Here is a 25790-nt window from a genome sequence, read left to right as displayed (position 1 = left end):
TGGTTTTCTGTTAACAATGGCTTTCTTCTTGCCACTCTTCCATAAAAGCCAACTTTGTGCAGTGCACGACTAATAGTTGTCTTGTGGACAGATTCCCCCACCTGAGCTGTGGATCTCTGCAGCTCGTCAAGAGTCACTATGGGCTTCTTGGCTGCATTTCTGATGAGTGCTCTCCTTGTTCGGCCTGTGAGTTTAGGTGGACGGCCTTGTCTTGGTAGGTTTACAGTTGTGCCATACTCCTTCCATTTCTGAATGATCGCTTGAACAGTGCTCCGTGGGATGTTCAAGGCTTGGGAAATCTTTTTGTAGCCTAAACCTGCTTTAAATTTCTCAATAACTTTATACCCTGACCTGTCTGGTGTGTTCTTTGGACTTCATGGTGTTGTTGCTCCCAATATTCTCTTAGACAACCTCTGAGGCCGTCACAGGGCAGTTGTGGAGCTGTTTTGCAAAGAAGAATGGGCAAGGATTTCAGTCTCTAGATGTGCAAAGCTGGTAGAAACATAGCCTAAAAGACTGGCAGCTGTAACTGCAGCAAAAGGTGGTTCTACAAAGTATTGACTCAGGGGGCTGAATAATTACACACACCCCACTTTGCAGTTATTTATTTGTAAAAAATGTTTGGAATCATGTATGATTTTCGTTCCACTTCCCACATGTACACCACTTTGTATTTGTCTTTCATGTGGAATTCCAATAAAATTGATTCATGTTTATGGCTGTAATGTGACAAAAGGTGGAAAAGTTCAAGGGGGCCGAATACTTTTGCAAGCCAGTGTATATTTCAGTCTAAATCAAACTTAAGGTTCCCTCTGCAGTTCAGAGGTGGTCTTTCCCTTTTCACACAAATGCTTCCCTTGACTCCATGCTCAGACCAGCGTTGACTCCCTATCCACGATATGTACTCATCACTTAAAGACTGTGCACTGGCCTGCAGGTTTAAATAGACTGTGGAGTCCAGGCCTAATGAGGAAGCTCTTTTGTGTCGTGGCAGCTGCTTAGCCAGAGGTTGTTTGGTTTCCTTGATGTATAATTCACAGCAATCCTCCTGCCACTTAACCGCATACAGTATATTACTGTGTTTGTGTTGGGGGACCCGATCCTTGGTGTAGCATGTGTTTTCAGAAAATTGGTCTCTTTACGACACATAAGGGCTCGCTAAAGGTTTTCACTTAAGAAGCCGTGGTCCTGTCCTTAGGCAGTGGTAACCATACATACATACATTTGTTGCCTAAATCCCTCCATGGGACCAAGGATAAAATCTCTTTCTGAAGCGTCAGAGTCCTGAACTTTGTACAGCCAACATCCCTTTATTGTAGCACTTAATACACTAATCCGAGCAGCTTATCTTCGTCACGGCAAGTTAGTGCTCTACAAGGAGACAGGGCTTGTATGGTTGGCTTCGGTTACCTGAGATGCAGTGGTTTGCTTTGCTGAGCACTGGTTTGGTTTGGGAATGGAGATGCAGGGCCGGTTCTTGTGAGGCCCATCAAGCTCAGAGAAAGATGATTTCAGAATGCATTATGAGTAGGATAATGCAGCCACGTTAACACAACTTTGCAAGGCCTCTTTCGACCTTGGTTAAAGCTGTATGATTGAGCAATGATTGAGCAGGATAAAGTACTCACTGCCTGTTCTTATCATCTTGAGGTTTTGGCTAAAAGCCCTCAAAGTGGTGGGAGACAGAGGTTTTGCTCCATGACCCTGTTCTTCCTTGAGATCGTACTCAGGGCTGACGGGACATGCTGTATCTATCAACCAGAGCCTCGAATTCTTGCTCTGTGGCAGCGAGGGCAAAAAGTTTTGGCTGGCAGGACATATGTAGTTGTATTATTCATGCACATACATGCACAAAAAGAAACTTCAAAGGGTTACTTTAATGTGAATTATACAACACACACACACACACACGCACACGCGCGCGCACACACACACACACACACACACACACACACACAACCACGCACAGATCTGGCAATAATCCAACAGGCACATCAATCACCCTTCTCAAGGTCAATGCCCTATCTAGAGCTGCGTCTTTTTTTCTTTTTTTTGGCGTGTTACCCATGCTCCACCTGTTAATCGAGGTTCTTCAGTAATAACTTGTTAGCTTTCCTGTAATCTTTGTGGCAAACGAACAGAAAAGATCCCCTACCACACACGTAACCCTGATTCCCCTGCCTCCCCTCTCACATTGGCAGAGGAGTCTGTGAACTGTCAGTCAGAACATTACTCATGTGAGCTAGTAGATGGAAATGTGGAGGTTTGTTTGCTTTTTTTAAAACCCTCTTTTAAACAGGAGATATTTTTACGAAGACACCAGAATTAACTAATAAGTTATAGACACGTATACATATGACAATGGTTTCAGCAGAGAGACACAAAAAAAGGGGGGAGGAGGGGAGAGTGATTGGTCCAAGTTCATTCGGTTATTGATAGGTTAGCAGGAGGGGAGGGGAGCAGTTTCCTTCCGGAGTTTGGTTGACCTTAACAATCGACAGGCTGCCCTCCAGAAATCAGAAAGCATAATCTACTAACAAGGACCATGCAGAGCTCTCAGGGCCACGGCAGTTCAATTCGAAGGACGAAGGAAAAGAAGCTAAAGAAGGGACGTTTCTGAATCTGCAGAGGGGTTCTTAAATTTGAATGAATTCTCATGCGGTGCCACGGCCTATAACGGTCAAAAGCACAGTCTATAACGTTAATTTAGAATTTAATATCAACATTTTTGCAGCAATATTTTATCTTTTGTATTTCTCAATACAAATGAAAAGTCTTTTGAGCTTATAATTGATCAAACTATGATCTTTTCTGGGGTCTTTTGTTATAACTGTTTATTTTCTTATCTTGGTTCCACACAGTGGCTGAAGCGTCAGCGCTGACACACTAACATCCCGTGTATTTTTGCTTTTCAATAACGAAAATCCCCCAGACTTTTAAAATATCAAGTCTGGAGGAACACGTGCACCACTTCAATGGGTAACGATATTGAAACGGTTGACAGGCCCTTGTTTCGTTATGATTTGCTAAGCTATGATTGGATGGGATGGCACTCCTGTGTGAGAGAAGTTTAGTGTTTGGTTGGCCCCATAAGGATAAAGAGCAGGCTATGAATTGGGGAAACCACGGATGACAAAATGCCATCAACATTCCCGATTTCCTGCGTCCAAGGCATCACCACATCAGTGGCTGTGAAGAATCCCCAGCCCCAGTGACTAAACAATTCACTGTCTTTGTATTGCACAGTCACTCATTGTGTTGCCAAAGCTTGGTCCCCTTCACATCCACAGGCCTGTATCTCTGTATCTCTGTATGGCTGCAGCTGACCTCCTCTCTTTAACCCCTTTGCACCCTTCTCCACACAGTATGAGCATTGTAACAATGAAGGAGATCTTAAAGTTGACTGCGTCTTTTTCTTCGCTGTCAGTGTGGGATTGACTCACTTTCCTGTCATCATTCCGGAATTTGCCCCGGAGATTCCAGGAAAAACCTTCAGAGGTGATTTGGCATGAGTGAGCAGTTCTGGTGGCAAGGGTGACCACAACACTTGCGCTTTCGCTCGTGTCGTCGTTTCATTGCCAAAAGTTCTGCTCAGAGACTCGGGCTTTTGTCCTCATCAGGATTTATTGCATGTGTCTCTGCCAAACTGAGCCTCTCTCTCACTGATATTATCTTTAAAGCTGCCTAGGGCTGAATTATTGAATAAAGAGAGACATTAATGTAATTTTGCGGCATTGGGTCATTTGTTACATTATTGTCAGTGTGAGAAAAAAAAGGCAGTTTTGTCACTTTTCTACAATTTATCATTTTGAAATTCTTTACAGGTGATAAAGTCATGCAGGCTGTGACGAGCAACTGATTTTGAAGGTGTGTTTAACACATTAAAGGTTTTACTTTTACCCAGATTTTACCTGATTGTGAATTTCCCTAACTCTTCCTAAGTGTTTTGAGTGCTTGACCTTACTGTAAAGTAAAACTTGAACATAATAGCTTTTAAATGTATAACTATTATGGGACTCAAACTCCAATCTTCAAATCAAAAGCTGGGAGTGTGTTACCTCCACTGCACCTGTCTCTATATCTGGATTCTCCTTCCACCGCAACCTTTTTGCCATTTTAAGAATTTTTGCATGTGTCATTTGAAGTTGTAGGAAAAAAAACAGACTTGTTTCTACATTAAGGGTAGTGATCAACCAGTTGAAAGCAGCTGCACAAGAGAAAATGCATCAGCATGAGATTAGTACACTGGAAAACAAATAAAAAGCTGCAGGAGAGAACGAGATGGAGAAAGCTGGCGAGAGTGGAGCACAGGAGCAGATGCTGAGAATGCGGCCTGGTCGATAAAAGCGATGGAGTTACTCCTCTGCACTCTCGGGTTTCTCTGGTTGACCTCTACGAGTGCTGATCACTTTCTGCAGCAGAACAGTCACTCACACACACACACGCAGAAAGACGTGCCCACACGCATGCACTCTCTACATTCATGGGTGTGTCTAAGGCATGTGTGCAGAAGGAGTAGATGGGTTGCATACAGTAGGAAGTGAGCCAGAGGCCAAAAGACAGATTGACAAAACAAGAGTAACAACATTCTGCAGTATTTGAAGGGCATTGCTTTGTTTGTATTTGTAACAACTATTATAAAAATAGTTGTGGTTCATTTAATGAATAATGAATAATATACAAATGTCTTTTCAGGTTTTGATGTGCAGGGATTTGTGGTTGTTATGGCTGCAGTCAGGTGGAATGCAGTTACAGAAAGGCAAACCGAGCCCCTCCTGTCTTTTGTGACTAAGTCATAAGTCAGGCTTTAAAGTATACGGTGTTGAAACTGCAGCAACACCTGTTTGCACGAGTCCGCAAGTGGTTGGAATGACGAGTTCAGCTCAGGTGTGGCTGCACACACACAAACAAGCACACAGCTGCTGTGAACACAAGCTGCATGCACAGTCCTGCTGCTCTTATATAGTACTTATGTAAAGGGCACAGACCAACAGGTTCTTATTACACGCTTAATGTGCACAAGAGCCTGGATTTCCTGTCACAAGTGAATCACTATCAGACAAAGCAAGCAAGTCAACTCTGGTAATTTCACTAACAGCCAGATAATGCTTAACAATAAATATAATAATTGTTTTGATAATTCAAAACCGACTGAGCCTGTCATTTTGACGTCTCCGCAGCTTTCAACTTTTATAGTTTTAATGACAGGCTTACCGGAGGAACCCCCCTGGTTTAAACTGTGAGACAAATAATATCCTGTATGCGATATATATACCTAGCATTTACAATAAAGATTAAAAATACACTGATAAAAGATGGGAGGGAAGACAAATAATGCCAGTGAAGCAGCTTCCCTTTGCCACCATTGCCTTATATTGAAAACAGCTTATTATTTAAAGCTTTGTGCAGATTAAGAGTGCTGCCTGCTTACACAAGAGTGCTCATCAATTCAATTTCAATTCAATTTTATTTATATAGCGCCAAATCACAACAAAAGTCGCCTCAAGGCGCTTCATAGATACAGAGAAAAACCCAACAATCATATGACCCCTATGAGCAAGCACTTTGGCGACAGTGGGAAGGAAAAACTCCCTTTTAACTGGAAGAAACCTCCGGCATCATCCACATGAAAACTGAAAATAATAAGAATGATTAAAACAACATTAAAAAACTTCTAAATCAGGGGTGTCCAGCTCCAGGCCTCGAGGACCGGTGTCCTGCAGGTTTTAGATATCACCCTGGGTCAACACACCTGAATCAAATCATTAGTTCATTACCAGGCCTCTGGAGAACTTCAAGACATGTTGAGGAGGTAATTTAGCCATTTGAATCAGCTGTGTTGGATCAAGGACACATCTAAAACCTGCAGGACACCGGCCCTTGAGGCCTGGAGTTGGACACCCCTGGTCTAAATGATCATAGGAGTGACTGACAGAAAAGGAATTGCCCAGTAGGAATGAGTAAAAGTGTAGCCAGATGTAATGTGGGGAAAAGACTGAAGGATAAAGAGGAACGATGGAGAGAGGACATATTTTTAGCCGGACAAAGCAGCTCTCTGTCATGGGACGGTATCTGTGAGCGTGCGCACGTGTGTGTTGGAAAGTAAAGAAAATAGAAACAAACACACTATGGTGGTAACGGTGGCGGTGATGGTGGTGGTGGTGTGTGTGTGTGTGTGTGTATTCTCTATGGTGTGGTACCTAGTATTGAAGAGGGCAGGAAGCAACATGATATCTTGTAGTGATTCACCAGAAGCCTGTTTATATGTATACTATTTCTTAGGCACTTCATCCACTCATAAAGGTATAATATATCCACCAGTTTAGCAGCAACCCACACACGTATAATATAACTGGCTCTTGTTTTGTTTTGTTTCTGTCATCCATACTTTTTCCTTTACATATCAATGAGAACAGGATGCCAGATTTACAAAGTCTTGTTAGCTATCAGTACATATGAATGGGATAAAAAAAATATGATGATACAGACTTTCCAAAAGTTATTGAACTGGATGGATGATGAGCCTCAAGTTTTTAGAGCCTCATCTGTAAATCTAGGTTTCAGCCGTCTCTGATGCTACTAGATCTCTAGTATTGTGCAACTCCCCATGAAGCCACAAAAAAGCACTATATATGCAAAGTTTCCAAGATCTTTACAGTTTGGCTTTAAATGCAACAAGCAAGATGAGTTAGTATATGGAAGCATGAAGACCAGGAATGTTGTACCCGTGGCAATAATACTCGAAAATGGTTTCAAGTAAGTCGTGTTAAGTGAGTTAAAGCACCGGAAACAGAAGCATGTGGCTTACTGAGCTAAGCAGGAGGCAAAACTGGCAAAGAACCAACAATAACAAGGTAACACGAAGACAAACAGGCATCTGGGCTGCTTGTAAATACCTAACAGGGTTAAAAAAAAAAAAATGCACACAAAACAAATGTTTTCGCTGTGTGTCAAGTGTCAAGTACGGCACTGAGAATTACATTTACAGCTCATAGGCTTCAGGTTAATGGGGCACAAGTGTCATCCTAAGACAAGTTAGTGAGAAAAAGCTGTGGCCTTAAAGGTTAATGATTAAGAATCATCGACGTAGATTTGATGTTCAGTTAATTGTTGTTACCATAAAGTGCTTCCTCAAATTTCCTTCAGCTAAAATCCCCGCAGCAGCTCAGCACATCGATCTAAGTTAGCTCTCATTAAAAATGTTTTCGCCTCATTAGTAAAAAATGGATGCCTTGCACTCAGCGGCTCTCCTGAGGTATTTAGAGCCCTCTGAAACCAACAGCCTGATTTCCTGTCCATGCTGTGAGTAACTGTAAGTAAGTGACAGGCGAGGATAGGTTTCCGCATCCGCGGCGAGGAGCGAATGTGTCTGCTAATGGTTGGAGGAATGTGGGCAGGACTGGATGGACCAACTTGCTCTTACCATCGTTAATGGCTCCCTGGGGAGAGGGGAGGGTGGAGGATGGGGTATGACCAAGTGTTGTGGGAGTGCTTGTTGTGTTTGTCAGCATAATAAGTATTTATTGTTACACTTGCTGTGGTGAAAAGACGCAAAACAGTAAAAGTAACACGGAAATATGTGATCTGCCAAGTTACCACTTGTATCTGTAGCTATATTTAAACTTTGCAAACCATTTTCCAGTCATATTGCTGTGCTGGGAATGTCCTAGTCCGTGGAGTATCAAACAAACTGCTACTATTTATGAAAAAACAACCTTGGTCTGGATGTGTTTGCTGCTGTTTTTCTTTTCCAAATAACAAAATCCTTTGATTTGATTTCATTAGAAATGAAGTTAATTCTTGAAATTCATTTATGTTGTGAGGTCACTTTAAGCGTTTCTGATTTGAGCAAAAGTGCACTGACCCGAGCTGCAGCACAGTTAAATCTGTTTAAATCAATAATTTAATTTCAAGAATGAATAGGTGAGTTTGTGTCATGCGTTGCTGCTTGACAAACTCAGAGTTTAAATCTCACTCTGCATTTCCTCTCAGTTTTTATAGAGGAAGCAGAAAGTTGTATTTCTATTTTTGGAAATAAGAAGTGCCCTATCTTGTGTTAGCAGACCGCAGATGTGTTTACCAGTCCTTCTACTGAGATATAATTTACAATTACTGTTACACAATGCTCAGAAGACCTTGTGTAACAGCTCTCAGTCTATAAATGGGGTAGTTTCGTATTAGTACACATTTAAATAAGTAATTGCCCCGTAAACCTAATAACTGGTTGTGCACACCTTGGCAGTGAGAAGTTCAATCGAGCATTTGTGATGACTGACCATGAGTCTTTCACATCACTGTGGAGGATTTTTGGCCCACTCTACTTTGGAGAATTGTTTTAATCGGAGGGTTTTCCAGCATTAATGGGCTGTTTAATGTCATGCCAGATCATCTCAACGGGATTTAAGGCCAGACTTTGACCACGTCACTCCAAAACCTTCATTTTGTTTTTGAGCTACTCTGAGGTAAACCTGCTGATGTTTCTTGGATCATTGTGCTGCTGCATAACCCGAGTGAGCTTGAGTTTCAGGGAATAAACTGATGGCTGGACATTCTCATCCAGGATGTTTTGGTAGAGAGCAGAATTCATCGTTACAGCAAGTCATGCAGGTCCTGAAGCAATAAAGTAGCCTCAGTCCATCAGACTACCACCACCATGTTTGACTGTTGCTCTGATGTTCTTTTTATTAAATGCTATGTTAGTTTTATACCAGATGTAACAGGGATCAAGTCTTCTAAAATGTTCAACTTTTGTTTCATTCACAGAATATTTTTCCAAAGGTTTGGGGATCATTGAAATAGTTTTTAGGCAAATGTGAGAAAAGCTTTTGTGTCCTTTTTGGTCAGCAGTAGTTTCCTCTTTGGAGCTCTCCCATGGATGCCATTTTTGCCTCTTTCTTAATAATAATGTATACTTTATTGATCCCCGTGGGGAAATTACTCTCTCTGCATTTGACCCATTCATTCAGTGAATCAGTCGGCAGCCACTAAGGAGGCACACTGGGAGCAGTGTGTAGGGACGATACCTTGCTCAAGGGTACCTCAGGGTAGCCGTTCAGTGGATTTGAACCCCTGACCTTCCAATCATGGGGTCACCAGTCTACCTACTGAGCTATCCCTGCCCTTATTGTTGAATCATGAACTCTGACCTTAACTGAGGTAAGTGAGGCCTGCAGTTCTGTTGTTCAGGGTTTATTTGTGACCTCCTGAATGAGTCTTGGTAGGCCGGTCTCTCCTGGGAAGGTTCACCAGTTTTTTAACTTTTCTACATTCGTGTATAACGGCTCTCACTGTTGTTCACTGGAGTCCCAAAGCCTTAGAAATGTCTTCGTAACTCTTTCTGACTGATAGATGTCAATGACTTTGTTTCTTAACTAATCTTGAGTTTAGATTTATTGAATCAACAGGTCTGGTAGTAATCAGTGCTGTTTGTGGCTTAACCCAGCTTTCCAAAAGCTCTGGTCATCACAGATAAAATCATTATTTTAAAAAATACATTTTATATTTACTTAGGTTATCTTTGTCAGATATGAAATCAAATATTAAATCCAATATAAAATTTGTATGATGATCTGACAAATGTGACAAATATGAAATAGAAACCTAAGACATGAGGAAGTGATGAAAATATTCCATGACACTGAAAGAAGACAGAAGAGGGAAAAACTGCATTTTTTCATTATAATTTTTGAAATGAAGCATTGATATTGTGTCAGTACTGCACATGATAATGTGTAGATTATGTGTAGATTATGATGTTAATTATATAATAATAATATGTATATAATATTATGAAGTAGATTTTTGTTCCCGTAATGGCAAGACATGCAATAAAAGTTTAGATGAATTTCAATCATAAATAAAATATATTTTTTGATATTTCTTAAGTAATTAGCTCTAGCCACAGCACAATCACAAAGCTAAAGGAAAGGAAATACTGGACTGACGTTCAGCACAGGGATGGCCTGCTGGGTATTAAAACTGCCAGCTTTCTCTTTTTAACGGTAAATGATCCAAGTGGTCAAAAATAAATGTTTAACAAAACTGTGAATGTTTTAATTTCCTGTTGCTGTTCTATCTTCACAAAACTCAAGAATTTCTCTCTGTGCATATCTGTCCTTTACAGGTCAGTCCACCACAGGGTCTCTATTTACTTTCCCCCCCACTACCAGTGATGACTTAACATATGAACCCGTACCAGAGGTCCCCACAGACAGCAGCAGCAGCACCACCACCACCACTAGTGGTGATTCCCAGCAGCAGTTCTACAAGGGTCTGAATGATAAACTCATCCCCATCTACTGCTCCATCCTGGCAGCTGTTGTTGTTGGATTAGTGGCCTTCATCATCTTCAAGAGGTGAGGACTAAGCAGGAAACACACTGAAAAGTAGACATGTTGAGCAAAATGCCATCTCAAGGTACCTGATGACCAACTGCAACTACAAGAAAAAAGCAGAGTTTCAGAAACTTCAAATTTTGGCATCTGTCAATGTCATAAAGCCTAAATCATAACTAAAACCTGATGCTCATTTATGACCCTCATTCCCAAAAATATGGCACACTGGGTAAAATATAAAAACAAACAAACCCAGAATACAATGATTTACAACTCTGATCTCAAATTAGAGGTGTCACCTCTTCTTTTATAATCAGTCTGTAAATGCGTAAATGAGAGAGGAATTTTGTCCCATTCGTGTATGATACAGATTCCATCTGCTCAGTCCTGGGTTATCTTTGTTGTATTATTTTTATTCCCTTCATGAGACTTGGTTTTCAGTTGGTGAAAGGCTTGGACTGCAGGCAGGCCAGCTCAGCACTCAGACTCTTCTACTATGAAGTCATGCTGTTTTAATAGATGCAGTGTGCTGTTTAGCATTGTGTTTCTTAAATATGGAAGACCTTCCCTGAAAAAGACGCCATCTGGATGGGGGCATACGCTGCTCTAAAGTATTTATATGCCTTCCAGCACAGATGGTGCCTTTCCAGAATGTACGTCGCCAGTTCCACAGGCATGAATGCCGCCCTCTTACCATCAGACTTTTCTACTGATGGTCCCTCTCCTCTTTAGTCTGGAGGATGAGGCATCCATGTTTTCCAAAAAGAATTAAAGAATTACAGAACAGTTTTTCACTTTCCTTCAGTCTATTTTAAACTAGCACAGAGAAGATAGTAGCATTTGTAAGTCATGTGTCTTTCTCAAATGCTTTAAAGCATTCACAATTTTACCTTTTGGAATATAAGTCTGAGTTATAAAAGACAGCTTCTCAGTCTTGAGGAGAAAAGCATCACTCAATTCACCTCAGTTACACTAGTGGGTTTGGGGCGAATGAGGACTTATATGCATTGTCATCATCTGATATGTGCAGAAATGTAGAACGCACCTATTCAGGTCCTTTTTTTGGTTCGCTACATATGTGTGCTACGGTGACAACCTAACCTTACTGTACCTGGGAATAAAAGCTGATAGGAAAAATAAACGCATTAGTCTGAGTGTGCAGTTAGGTATGAGCTACAGAAATATGTGGAAAAATCATATCTGATTAAATTTGCCCTCATCTACTTTAAAACAGTGCTTGGTAGGGATGGGTACCGGTATCCGGTGCCATTATAGCACCGGTTCTGACATAAACGGTAGTAACCAGACCGAAAAGCAGCGCACATTTCGGTGCTTTATTTCGGTGCTTTATTTTCCTGAAATGTCATACACTTTGGATTCCAGCCAATCATTTTACCTTTGCAAGCGTAGTAGGCGGGCCCAGGTACGTACGTTCTTTTAGAGCAGAGCTACAGATTAAAAACGCCCAAGGCGAAGCGGTCAAAAGTCTGGCTGTACTTCACAGCAAAAGAAAGTGGGAAACAGCTAAACATGAGAGGTTTTTGGACAAGGTTTGTGTTCTTCATTCTTTAAGCACCGGTTTGAGCACCAGCACCATTTCAAAAGTACCGGTTTGGTACTGGTATCGGATAAAACCTAAACGATACCTATCCCTAGTGCTTGGAAGTTATGGCCACTTGGATTAGATTATCTTCTATTTCAGGGTGAGCCTCAAACACACTAACAGCATTTTTGTTTTGCTTTTGTTGGACATCAACCATAAAATTTATGTTGAACGGTCAGCGTTTTGACACAACTTCCAGGAAGAGATCTAAAAGTAGCGGGAGCGTTAATGCTAGAAGCAGTTGAAAGGTGCACAGTTAGATGAAGTGGAATCGAATTTGATATGGGTTTGTAGTTTTTTGCCCCTCAGCCTACAGAATCTACTGAAAATCTCAGATGAATTTGAATCTCAGTGACCTTGACCTCAAGGTCAAGTTTCCTCAAAATCTTGTGAGAGGTTAGTGCAGAAGTCATCTGTGCTATGATGAGATCTGTTATGTTTTACTTTCATATTTACTGTAGAATAAATGGCTACATGAAAATGGTATCATTCCAAGAAATGGCTGAAAATGTTTGGGTTAAAAAAATAATATTAATAAGATTTTATTAAAAGGGTAATGAGACTGGTAAACACTATGTCCAGCGAAGACACGAATAACAATAGAAATAAAGGAGCTAAATTCCGGTAAATGAGAAAAACACCCATATTGCAGCCTTATGGAGACACACAACAACACAGTAGGCCTGCTCTAACAGTGTACGTGAAAGATACTCATACTGTACCCATACAGTTATAATCCAGCTGCAGCTCACTGATTATATGCTGTGTACGTAACATAATTTAAAAAGGGGAAACTTGTTTGTGTGTTAACAGTTCTGGTATGATGAGTCTCTGTGCTGATTCGTTCACATACAGGTGGAACAGCTGCAAGCAGAATAAGCAAGGAGCCAACAACTGCACCCCCAACCCGAACCAGACCCCGTCACCCGAGGGGGAGAAGCTACACAGTGACAGCGGCATTTCTGTGGACAGCCAGAGTCTGCAGGAGCAGCAGGGCCAGAATCAGGCACAAACAGGTTAAAACTCATCCACAGTATAACGACACAGGGGCCGCTGTCATAGCGCTGAGAAACACGATAGCCCTCATTTATCAAACTAATGTGCTTAAACTGGGTGTAAACATATGATAAGTCTGATGGACAGCAAACCAGAAATTTGGGTTTCAGTGCAAGTATATAAACCGTAGGCTGCACCCTAAACAGTGTCAGTGTCTTACGAAAAGAGGCCCACCCTCCCCTCTCTCAGGAAAACTTACTTACTGTAGCAAATCGGCAGGAGAGGATTACAACAGTGATGAAGCCTTCAGACCTTCAGTGTTATTTTAGCAGATCAGGTCCTGAAAAACCTGTTTATATTCGGAAAAACACAATTAGAAGTAGATTTGATATCTTAAAGTGTAATCTGTAGTATTGGGACCAATGGTGGATTCTTTCCTTGTAGTTCATGCAAAGCAGTTACTTAAAATGTTAATGTTCACTTCTTGTAAGGCGCACCCATAGCCTGCACAGGCTTATTCAGTTTAGAAGCAGGTCTCTCTTGTAAATGAGACATTGAGTCTCAGTGAGATTACCTGAACAAATAAAGGTTAAATGAAAATAAAAAATAAATAGAGCTTAATTAAAAATCAGCCAAGGAAACCATGTGATCTATTTTTAAATCACATAGAGGTGAACAGCTGAAGGCATCAACTCTGTTAGTCCCATTCTCATAAGTGGAATATCTCTGATTACATTTCTTTGACCCTGTAAACAACCATTAGACAATTGACAGAAAATTCTTTTTTTTTTTTTACACTGGATTGTTTATTGAACCTTCCGACAATAAAAATGTATTATAATTACTAAATCTTGCATTTTTTGTGCATTTTTTTTCTACATTGATGATGTAGAGGTCTCAGAACCTCACAAGAACTAATGTATCAAATATGATACGTGTCGCGTTACAAGGTTAAATTCGAAACAAACCTTTGCTTTCTATAGTTTGTATGCAGATGTGCAGATTTGTCAGATTCTTCTTTAATGGGGATTAAATGAAGAAAATGCTTCTTGTTCTGAACTTATTCACCTTGCTCTTATATGTCACGGTTTTGGGACTCATCACTTGGACCTGTGCAGTAATAATTATTTCAGTCAGGGATTTGACGGATGAGGATGAACTAATTATCATATGGAGTTCAAAGATCAAAATCATCAAAACCTCACAAAACTTTCAAAATCATAAGAAATTTTACACAAAAAGCTCATAGTAAAAAAATGAAGTGATGTCAGAGTGTCATCATAATGTTTTCTACCCTATTCAACACCATACACTATGTCAGTCTGGCTGTACAAACTGCAGTTTGGCTGCCAGTAAAGGCATGAAACCATAAATAAGTCATTTTAGTTTGGCAAGCTCTGGGAATTTTATTAATAAGGCACTCCTGAGATATTGTAGGGCAATGAATTTACTTAAACCGCAAAAGCCATCTGAAATATACTTTCGCTTTTATAAATATTAAAGAGTGAAGTCCCTTGCTGACGGAGTTATTATTGCACAGGACAAAGTGATGAGTCCTAAAACCATGATCTGTCAGAGCAAGGTGAATAAGTTGGGAACAAGAAGCATTTTCTTCATTTAATGGCCATTAAAAGTGAATCAGAGCTTGTTGTTTGACACTGATATTGACAAAGAATGTACTGTCTGCATAAAAACTATATTTAGAAAGTAATCCGATTAGTAATGATGACTCACAGTCCTGTAGTTATTTGTGCACAGCTGCCATCGCTCTGTGGATCACATCAAGTGAATAAAATATTTTCTTTGTTCAATAAGATATTATGCTGTTATCTGTGTGCTTAAACTTAAATAAAAATGCATAATTGTGTTTGTTTTTTTCCTTTTGCAGTCGTCAACATCGATGAAGAGCCTTGTTTGCTTCTTCCCCTCCACACCAGAGAGAAAGTGGAGAAGCTGCTGTTTAGGGCTGCGGACGGAGAAGACTGCGACCACATGCACGACAGCGACTGGAGCAGCTTGGCGGCTCTTCTCGGATACGAGGAGGAGCGGATCGCGACCTTCCAGCAGGAAGAGCATCCGGTCTGTGCCCTCCTGTCTGACTGGGCGGGAAAGGACTGTGCCAGCATCGAAGCTCTGTGCACGGCGCTGCGCAAAATCAATCGTGAAGACGTCGCTCAGAGCCTGGTGCTCAGCCCAAGTGCCGCTAAAACAACAGCCACTTCTGTAGTGTGATTTTTGTTTATTTTTAAAGCTCAACAGTGATTTCACATGTTAACACCTGAACCTTAAAATATTCCTCTGTGGCCTCCTATTCCTCTATGCTATATTCACTTATGAAGCTACCAATCACAGTGATGATCCAGTGCTGTGAATCCAGAAAAATCATGTCAAATTAAGGGATAATACAGGGAATCAGACAAACACTGACAGATAGATATCGCTATGTGAAACCAAATCTGCATTTATCCACAAAATATACAGCAAATTTGCAAAGAAAGAAGCTTAAAAAACAAATGTCTGTAATTACTCCACTGGATATCTACCTGCCTGAAGTTAAGGTTTTTTTTTAATCTTGACTCTTATTCTTTCTCCAGTTTGGTCCTCTGCATCTTTAATATTATCTTCATCCAGCCATTGCTACCCTTTCATAAGTCTGTGTTGTACTTTCCCATCTCTGCTACCAAAGATTTTCCTCAGACACTAACTCACAAGTTATATTGTTTTAATGCCATGTTTAAGTACACTGTTTAAATTTAAGTTGACAAATGGCTTGAACCTGTTACTCCTACTGGACGAGGCCTGCATACCACTGAATGTCTGGATCTTTGCAAATGTGACAACCTGAGGAAGTGATGTTTGGATACATTTCAATGAACTTGTTCTCTTTCCAAAAAAAAGGAAGGAAAAAAAAACTTTTACCGTCCTTTTAAATATTTGTATTAGATCTAAGAGATGGAGCAGTAGCGTTTATCTCAGTGTCAGCTTCCTCTTAATCGGCTTCTGGACTCCTTTTTTCCCCCAGCAAGTGCTAACTGCCTGGACTTTGGGGCTGACTGTGGGGCCAGGTCACTGATGGAGGCAGCGTGACTCCAGCCTGTGTGCTCAGACCTGTCTACATAACAGAAACTCAGAGACAGACTCCATGCTGACCCAGAAAAGGGAAAGACCTGGAATTCAAAACACAAGTAACAACCATGTATACAATATGTAGATATGCAGGCAAATGCACACGCCAGATATAGACATACTTGAAATAGATACCCAAATACAGTATCTAGGTTTGCATGCATGTAGTGTACATATACACACACAAACGCATACACAGTTAGCTCATGTATGCATTTACAGTCTTGTTCATAGTACAGGACACAGAAATGATCAGATCCTGCCATATATGGTATGGAACAGTGTGACAAAGGGACCATATACTGTTTGTTGTTAATAATTAATAGTAGCCAATATTAGATATCTGTGTGCCTAATTATGTTAACAATTATATGATTTGTAATTTGCGCTGTAGATAATGAAATACTACATTAACAGTAAACAGCATGCACAAAGTAGCAACTCATTGTCAGCCAGTTATCCGGTAAATAAACTGCTGTAAATAATTAGGAAGCAAAAGAAAAATGACAGGATTTTCAATTTTTTCTCTTAATTTCTCAGGGTGTCTCATTTAACTGTGATATTACATTATTATTTGATTTGTTATAGCACCCTACAACTAACAAAAACACAAAGGAGACTGTGTTTATCCAGAGCAATGATTCTCGCGACTGACAATCCTTCAAACAGACTAATAAGACAGAGAAAGAAAAAAAGAAGAGGGGAGTCTAGTTTCTTCTTTGTTTGGGAACAATGACCTCCGGATAAAAGGCAAGTCAGTGGAGACACAAGTTGAAGGATGTGGGATGAATTCAGACAAGGGCAAGTGGAAAAGTTTTGGATTACTTAAATGTAAAGGGGAAACCCAGGAATCGGCAGTTGCATTAATTAGACTGTTTAATTGTATGCATTCATCTCTTCAGTGCATTATGCGCTCTCTGCATTGTGTTTTGTTCTGCCAGCTTGGTTAGGATTTATCAAAACATATTCAATTTTGTGTTTATGTTGATATTTAAAGCTTCAACTCTTTGGATTTTTTTTTCATTGGAGAATCTTTGAAGGATTAATTAGCTTGCTACATAAAATCCTCGTCCTCACCAACCTCAGTTGCTACTGAGTACAGATTGTCACTAATCGCTAGCATACTGAGCTTCATGCTGTAGTGTTATTTTAAATGAAGGTATTCTCATTACTCTGTAAGGGTTGTTGTATTTAATTCTCAAATAACAACTGTACATGGTATTATATTTCTGTTTTTGTCCTATAGATTGTAGCACTTAAATGTGTAATCATGTATTTACATTTTGCATCACAAATGCCTTTCCAGGCGGCTAATGTGATTTTTGCTTTTAGCTATACTGTATTTTTTTGTAACTTGTAAATATTATTTTTTATTGATTTCAATTGTAAATAATTTGTGTTTTTCTACATTTTATCTTAGTTAAAGCCTGGAAGTGGCCACTGTATAATACTTGTATGTGAACAGGACTATATCACAATTCTAGGGCTGTTGACAAAAGGAACAAAAGAACAGCCACGCCTCATTAAGGCAGTTAACAAATTATTCAGTTCTACTAACATAAAGAAAAAGACTAAATTCAATCTACATTTCATATAGTTCAGGATTAAACAGATTCTAATGCTCCAGTTAGACACCCAGCCAAGTAACCCTTAGGTTAAAGCATAATTAAAATAATAAGCTGCAATATCATTCAAAAGATTAGATTTTAGGGACACTAAAGAAACAATACTAAAACGAAACAATGATATAACATTTTTATCCCCTTTCTTGCTAAGAATTAGATGCCATGAGCGATACAATGGGTGTTACTATATGGAATGTAATAAATGAAGCTACAAAGACAGGAACAAGTATTGCCTCTGGGAAAACCTAAAAATAACTAGATTCATTGTTGCAGGAGGTTGTGCACCATACCGCTTCAGCTATTATCTTTAGACAGAACTAGACCAGTCAAGCCAAGCTCCTTCAATTTCTATCACACATTTAAAAACAAACTTTTCGTGTTTTCAATTCAATGGAAATAGAAAGAGAGAAATGCAAAACAAGCTAGCTGTTCCAGTTCATGCTAAGCCACTGGTTCTTAGACTGGCAGCCAAAGTATCCACCACATACAGTGAACACATTAAAATGCAACAAATACAAAGTCAAACAATGTCACATGATATACAATATAGCTGTACACATACCTACAAAAGGAAAAAAAACATCAATGGCGGGAAAACGTCCACGTCTGCGTCTATACATTCCTATTGATGGTTTTAAATTTTACATAAGCTGCATGTTTGTTTGTTTAACTTTAGGCCTTTCTGCAAATTGAACAAAATGTAGTTGAAATACTGTCTAGAAAAATAAACGTGGCTAATGGTAATCTACGGTATTTTTTTTTTGTTATTGATTAAACTTGTGAGCTAAGCTAGCTGCCTGCTAAGCTAAATCAGCTGTCTGCTAGCTGTAATAAGATGAGAGTATTTTGCCTTCCTAAAACATTTAACGGATTATTTAATTAAAAACCATTCTTCCTAAATAAGTCATTAATCGATTATATGTAATTATCAGTTATATATAATCGGTTAATAATCTGTTATATTAACCACTAACCGATAGTTGTACCAATATTCATAAATACTATTACATGTGTGTGTGTGATATACTATTGCACTGCATAGGTTATATATCCTAAAGGCACATCTTTCAAGGGGGGAACTAGGCTGATAGAGTGATTTAAGCCTCATTTGTCTTGAATGTCTTAAAAATTTGCACCAGCTCATTTGCTAATGTGAGAGTTAAAGCTCTTTGCCTAAAACCTTACAAGCTTTCCTGACCAATAACAAAATGTTTCACACGAAACTGTCAATATAAACTTTAATCTGGTAAATTAAGTCTTTTTCTTCTTGGAAACTGCAGGAACCAGAGCACTTGAAAAACTGTAGGGCCTCTTCTCTGCTTTGGTTTTATGATGCTTAAGGGGATTATTTTAGTTTAATAGTTTTGCTCAATGATATCCACCACAATAGAATGACCTTCCTTGAAAGCTCTTTCTTCATTGTACCAAAAGATGGTAAACACAATAAAATGTATGTGTGTCCTTCTATCAGAAGCTACAATTGAATATGGATGCTTTTCCCTGAATAATATTTGTTGATTCTGAGGGCTAAAAGTAACCATGAAATGAGGGTTGTGCGTAAAAGGCTTTCTTTTGAGGGTAAATCCCTGGTAATGTAGCTCATAGTGACTCATAGCAGAACCAGGACTGAGCTGTGCACATCTGAAAATCACTGTTCCTTGTATACGAATACATATACTGCTCTGTACTTAATGTGAATTTGCTAAAAACCTACTGCAGACAAGCAGTAAAACCAATAATAAAGCTTTTAAAGGCACTCATCTTCTGTATTGATCCAACAACACACAAACACAAATATGCACATTAGAAATTAGATGTACCCAATTAAATAAATAATTATCCGAATATATAGGACAATTATTAATTTTTGTATTTATTTAATCATATGGGTTGATAATTTCATAAATATGCTTTTAAGTGGCATAGTCTACTTTCTATTTTTCTCTGTCTTTAAATTTGCACGAGCAAACAGTATAGTACTTTAAGCTTTTGGTAATACTTTTTAGACTTTAGTGCTCATATTTATGTATCTTAATGATTTTAGAATGGTTAGATCTTGGAAAAGCAATGTATTGTTTTGCATTTTGTCCGAAGGAGAAGGCCTGTGCATTTTTTCTCCAGTGCCACGTCCTTCTGATATGTAACTCAAGCCAAATGAGACAGACTGATTGCTGAAGGCTTTAACAGTTTCAGCACAGTGAGCAATAAGTGCTCAGAGGGGACTAAAAAGGGGGCAAACAAAGTCTGCACTAGTGCCTTCATCAAACTGACAGCATGAATTATGAGGGTTGTGTGTGGTCAGTGCAGAAATGGTAACGTGGTACTATCATAATAGAAACCGTCAGCCTGTCAACACAACTGGACTTACTGGTGAGTGATAGAACAGAATAATGGTGCATGAAACGACACATGCTAGCACACTGGTTCTCACTGACTTTATGCCACTATGGACTTAACTCAGTGGTAGTGTTACAAGTGTGAAAATATTGTGATAGATTAGTGTAGCTTATGGTTAAAATGAATTGTTTTTGTTGGAATTCATGCACTGTATGTGTTGGAAAACATCTATTAGATTTCTATAGACTATAACAGAACAGAACATAACAGGCGTGATAGCTATCTGATATAATAAATAGAACAAAATGAAAAATGCAGCTAAATCTACAGTGACATATTACTATATACACAATGATACATGGGCATATGCATCATTTCTGCACTGTATGAAAAGCTGTTTGAACACCTGGTTATGTGTAGAGATGCACAGATGTTGCAACGCCACAGGATTTTTTGAGGTAGAATTGTGAGTTGTTAAGAATAATCCTATACATCGTATATGTGACGAATTAAATCAGTTCTGAAAGTATTTGGACAACGATACAGTTGATAGTTTTGCCTCTATACACCATCACAGTGGATTTCAAATCAAACAATCAATATGCAATGAGGCACAGACTTTCAGCTTTAACTCATTTTCAGACACACAAAAGTAAGTGAGCAATAGACTGATAAGCAGTTTCATGAGATGAGGCCATTGTTGTTTCATGACAAATTAATCCGATAAAAGATCTGGACTCGAATGCAAGTGTTGAACTTGACTGCTTTCCACTAGAACTCTCACTATAGGGTCTGAAGAAATATCAGTGAAATTGAAGGAGGCCATCAATAGGCTGAAAGCCCCAAATAAACCGATGATAGAGATTAAAACTTTAATCAGAGTTAGGTCAACTTTACGAATGGACAAATCAACACCGTGGTACATTCTTAAAAAGAATGATTGCCCTGACCATCTCAGCTGGACTAATTGGTCTGGAGGACAGATGAAGCCTAAATTAACTTATATCAGAATATTTGAAAGGGAAAAGTATGGAAAAGTAAATAAACACCTGACGAAGATCTGACGAATATCACATCATCTGTCAAACATGCTGAGACCAATGTTATGCTATGGGCATTAGGAGCCAGGCCATTGATTGAATGTTGATTGATTATTGATGTTAAATTATTATTTCTTCAGTGGAAAGAATCTTGTGTTAATTTAGCGAAATGCTACAAAACTGATCAGGCGGCACTTCTTAGACCAAAGTGTGTTGTGAAATCATTACAAACATGAATGCAGAGAGAGTCATAGAAAAGCAGCAGTGATGTATCTAATATAACATATAATAAATAACAAAGAATTTAAATGTAAAAAAACTGCACTACTTATATTCTATGTATATTACATTCATCAGAAAAGACAAACCTGCTCCCTGATATTTCCTATTCAATCAACATTGAATGTAATAGTCTTTAATCTTTGTATTTGTTCCTTCAAGTTTAATCTGTTTCTTCTTATTCAGATCACAAGGGGCATGGGCAGGTTCTGAGACATCACCCAGTATCAGTTTCTAAGTGAACCGTGGTTCAAATGGAAAACACATTGCCGTCTAACTGCTGCTAACCTCCAGTGAGTCGTTAGCAAGGAATGCTCCATGTGTGAAGAGAACCGTGTGTACAAATGTGACATGTGGTGGTGAAAGGGGATAAGCATGTTGTGTTTAATATCATCAAGTACACAATCAGATGCTGAGAAAAAAATAGAAGGAAAAAGATCAAGAAGAGAAATGCCTTCCCAAACTAAGGTTGATCAGTGATATTTAGTAATGTCTGTGTCATATGTTTCTGAGCATTTAATAAACAAAAATCTATATTATGCCTGGGTAAAAAAAATCTAAATGACAAAGCTGTTTTCTATACCTTCTTCGGGGATATGTTAAAAAGATTAATCAAAAATACACGCTTATAACTGGCTTACAAGAATTAGCAAACACAGAGTACTAATAATTGAATTATAAGAGTGGGAACAGTAAGAAAGTAATGATTTCCACGCTATATATCTCCTTGCTGTACTGGTAACTGGGCTAATTTATAGCGTGTTAATGACAGCTATATGGCTGCTCTTAGAATAACATGCTTATTTACTCTACAAATCACTTCTGGAAAAAATTGAGAATGTGGAAACAGGACTCCCTTAGGATAGGCCGGAAATGTGAGCCTCTGAAACCTTTGCAATGAAAATAAATAAAAGCATGACAAATAGTAATAGCTGAAGAACCATATGCCACATCTCAGTGGAAGTAAGATGGAAAATAGAGAAGAGAAAAAAAGATAAATTATAGTCATTTAATTTACTTAAAAACTTTATTTTCTTTTCATCGAGTTTCAGATGACATGGCTCAAAGAGTTGGCAGTTCTTCTTGTAACCGGAAGGTTGCCGGTTCGAGCCCCGGCTCGGACAGTCTCGGTCGTTGTGACCTTGGGCAAGACACTTCACCTGCCGCCTACTGCTGATGGGCAGAAGGGGCGATGGCGCGATTTGGCAGCCTCGCTTCTGTCAGTCTGCCCCCGGGCAGCTGTGGCTACAAATGCAGCTTGTCTCCACCAGTGTATGAATGTGAGAGTGAATGAATAGTGGAATTTTAAAGCGCTTTGAGGGCCCCAAAAAGCGCTTTATAAATGCAATCCATTATTAATTTCTTCTTTTAAGTAGAAAGAAAACCTTACCATTGGTCACTCGGGAAAAATATGTGTTTTCCGACCACTTGATGGAAACCTTCTGATTGGTCTGGTTGCAAGAAAATCACCAGTGGTTGTGCATAATTTGGATGAAAGACACTTATTGTCTACAAACACTTGGCAATTACTCTCCAAGCAACAGTAAAAATACAAACTACATACAACCAGTCGGGGACAGTGTTGGGGAGTAACGGAATACATGTACCGCCGTTACGTATTTAAAATACAAAATATGAGTAACTGTATTCCGTTACAGTTACCGTTTAAAAAGGTGGTATTCAGAATACAGTCACTTTGTTGAAATAAATGGATTACACTGCGGTACTTTCCTGTTTCATTTTGTCGCGGGTCAGGACTGTTTGGGTTTTGTTTGACAGCTACGTTCTGTTGTTCCAGGCGGCAGCGTTACGGTTGCCATGGTGAGCGGCGCTCTCTCTCTCTCTCTCTCTCTCTGCGACTGTGTGTTTCCTGGGTGAGAGAGCGCCTTTTCGTTGTTGTTGTTGTTGTTGTGCTAAGCTAACAGGCAGAATGCTACAAGCATAGCTCTAAAGAATGTAGCATCATGGGCAGTGTAGTCCGTGTTGCAGAGAGAATGGACTGCCATACACGTTATGGGTCTGTGAGCGCGAGGAGGAAGAAAAAGGGGAGTGGAAAGGTACGAGTTGTCATCGAGGAAAAACGGGAGCTGGAAGCATGTAAATATAATAATAAGCACTTCAGCCAAGAAGAGTGCCTGACGAGCCCAGTTGTAAGTAAGCTATTAAGACTCGACTGTACACCGTGTTCGTGTTTTCCTCCGAAAACAATAAGTTCCGTTGGAGCAGTCTTTCTACGCCTCTCTCTGTCTCTGCTAGCAAAGTTGACCCACACAACAAAGTAAAGCTATTTTTCGGCTACGAGCCGACAGGGACCCCGCCGTATTAGTCATAAGTCCCTTTACTACAGTTCGGAGTCGCGGACCTTCAGTAATAGTAACAAATCACACAGCAATAGTACATTCACGTTGTTGTAAAAAGCATGATAATATATTAAGTAATCCAAAGTATTTAGAATACGTTACTGTCATTGAGTAACGTAACGGAATACGTTACAGAATACATTTTGGGGCATGTAATCTGTATTCTGTAATGGAATACATTTTAAAAGTAACCTTCCCAACACTGGTCGGGGAGTACATATTTTTCTTCCAGACCAGTTCTTGCATCACATATACAAACACATGGCAAACAACTCTTGAGCAATATGCGCATGCGATGCCTCTATTAGACCAGAAGTCTTTTTGCAACCACAGGTACTGACCCCCAGCTTCACTTTCCCAACCCAATGGCGACATCCATCTTTTATCCTGTCTATGGGTGAAACGACCTCAGCAGGAAATAAAAAAGGTGGCAAAACAGACAAAAACAGGAATAAAATCAATTATGCCCAGAATGCAATGTTTAAAATAAGGAAAGGAGTACAAACTGAGCGAAAGAGGAAGAAACAGGAAAAGAAAAATCCACACAAGAAATAGGCTGGGAAGTATACACTTGAAATAAAATGTTAATGATTAATACCATAAACTAAAACTATGACTTGCTATTAAATAAAGTTTATAGAAGTCGACGATTAATACTTTCTGTTGAAACAGTTTCACTCATTAAAAAATATGGTTGGTAAAATAAAAATACATATTTACACAGTGAATGCTTAACCTTTTTATAAAACACTGTGAGCAATATTTAACTACCAGCTGCTTCTGGGACTTGCTCAGCATGAATATGGCTGTTCACTGGGCTGCCTCTCAGTTTGTATTATGTCCGAGTGTTAATACAGTAACTACACCATAAGGCCTGGAAAATTCACAATCAGTTTCATTGGTTTTACACAGATATACTGGACTGCCGAAAATACTTGACCCCAATCTTGTAACCTCTATGCTTCGTGTGCCTCTTACATCTTCGTTCAGTGCTCTCTGGAAAAACAAAACAAAAAAAGCAGCTACTGAGGTGAGGCCAAGGGTCAAAAGCATTTTCATCTTTATGACAGAGTGAAGAGCATCTCACTGAGGAACTCTGAAGACACGAGTGATGATAAACGGCTGACTGTAGCGGCTCCGCAGATTTCTCCAGATGAGTGCACACGTGTTCTCTTTGGTCACAGTCGACTGTAACAGGAGATCAAACACAAGGTGCAGCTTTGAAAGTAACAAAACGCTTGTACTGGGTGGAACAGCAGAAGGGAGGTGACTGATCTACTCTGAGGTCAAAGGTTAATGTCTTGACATGGAAATCGAAGTGGAGTGGGGTTTTGTCTTTCTTTTTTTAGATACGAATAGGCGTGAACTTGGGTCTGTTTGAGCTCGTGTAGTGTTTTGTAAATATTACATGAAAGGATGGACAAGGTGGGTTTCAGATGCAATACTTGTAACAGCTCAAATGATTTTGAATCGTTTTATTTCCTATGATCTTACCAAAACATTTAGTTTTTTATGAGGAAGATAAACCAAAGTGCACCGCAACAAAATTTATTATTAAACTGGCAGGTTAAAGGGGAAATGAAACACTACACATATAAAGGCTAAATTACATCACAGAGCCCTGCTCTCAAAAACTGAAGCAGATGTAAATGTCTGTGAAGCTGGATTTAAGAAATAAGTCCTTAAAGTTTAAGTTATAAAAGCATCTTTAGTGGCATCTTCTGTCAGAACGTGAGGTCATGTGATTGGTTGGTTGGTTATAATAATGGATTGCATTTATATAGCACTTATTCAAGAAACCTCAAAGCGCTTTACAATTCCACTATTCATTCACTCTCACATTCACACACTGGTGAAGGCAAGCTGCATTTGTAGCCACAGCTGCCCGGGGGCAGACTGACAGAAGCGAGGCTGCCATATCGTGCCATCGGCCCCTCTGGCCAACACCAGTAGGTGGTAGGTGAAGTGTCTTGCCCAAGGACACAATGACCGAGACGGGGCTCGAATCGGCAACCTTCCGATTATAAGACGAACTGCGAACTCTTTGAGCCACAATCACAATATAGCGGTCACTTTGTGATACATGTATG

General features: G+C 39.5%; 1 protein-coding gene across 1 annotated transcript in view; it reads left to right on the top strand.

Moving 5' to 3' along the window:
• Nucleotides 1-19440, top strand: part of ngfrb (nerve growth factor receptor b) — a 36930-nt gene extending 17490 nt beyond the window's left edge. Inside the window, exons 4-6 of the mRNA XM_005949267.2 lie at nt 10124-10355; nt 12793-12953; nt 14822-19440. Of these exons, the coding sequence (XP_005949329.1) occupies nt 10124-10355; nt 12793-12953; nt 14822-15165 (737 nt within the window). The 3' untranslated portion in view covers nt 15166-19440. The remainder of the gene's footprint in view (nt 1-10123; nt 10356-12792; nt 12954-14821) is intronic.
• The last annotated feature ends 6350 nt before the right edge of the window (nt 19441-25790 follow it).

Source organism: Haplochromis burtoni, unplaced genomic scaffold (genome assembly GCF_018398535.1).
Source record: "Haplochromis burtoni strain Fernald_Lab_line unplaced genomic scaffold, NCSU_Asbu1 Contig_642, whole genome shotgun sequence".
NCBI lineage: Eukaryota > Metazoa > Chordata > Actinopteri > Cichliformes > Cichlidae > Haplochromis > Haplochromis burtoni.
Note: the sequence above shows the minus strand (reverse complement) of the source record. Positions and strands in the feature narration are given on the sequence as shown.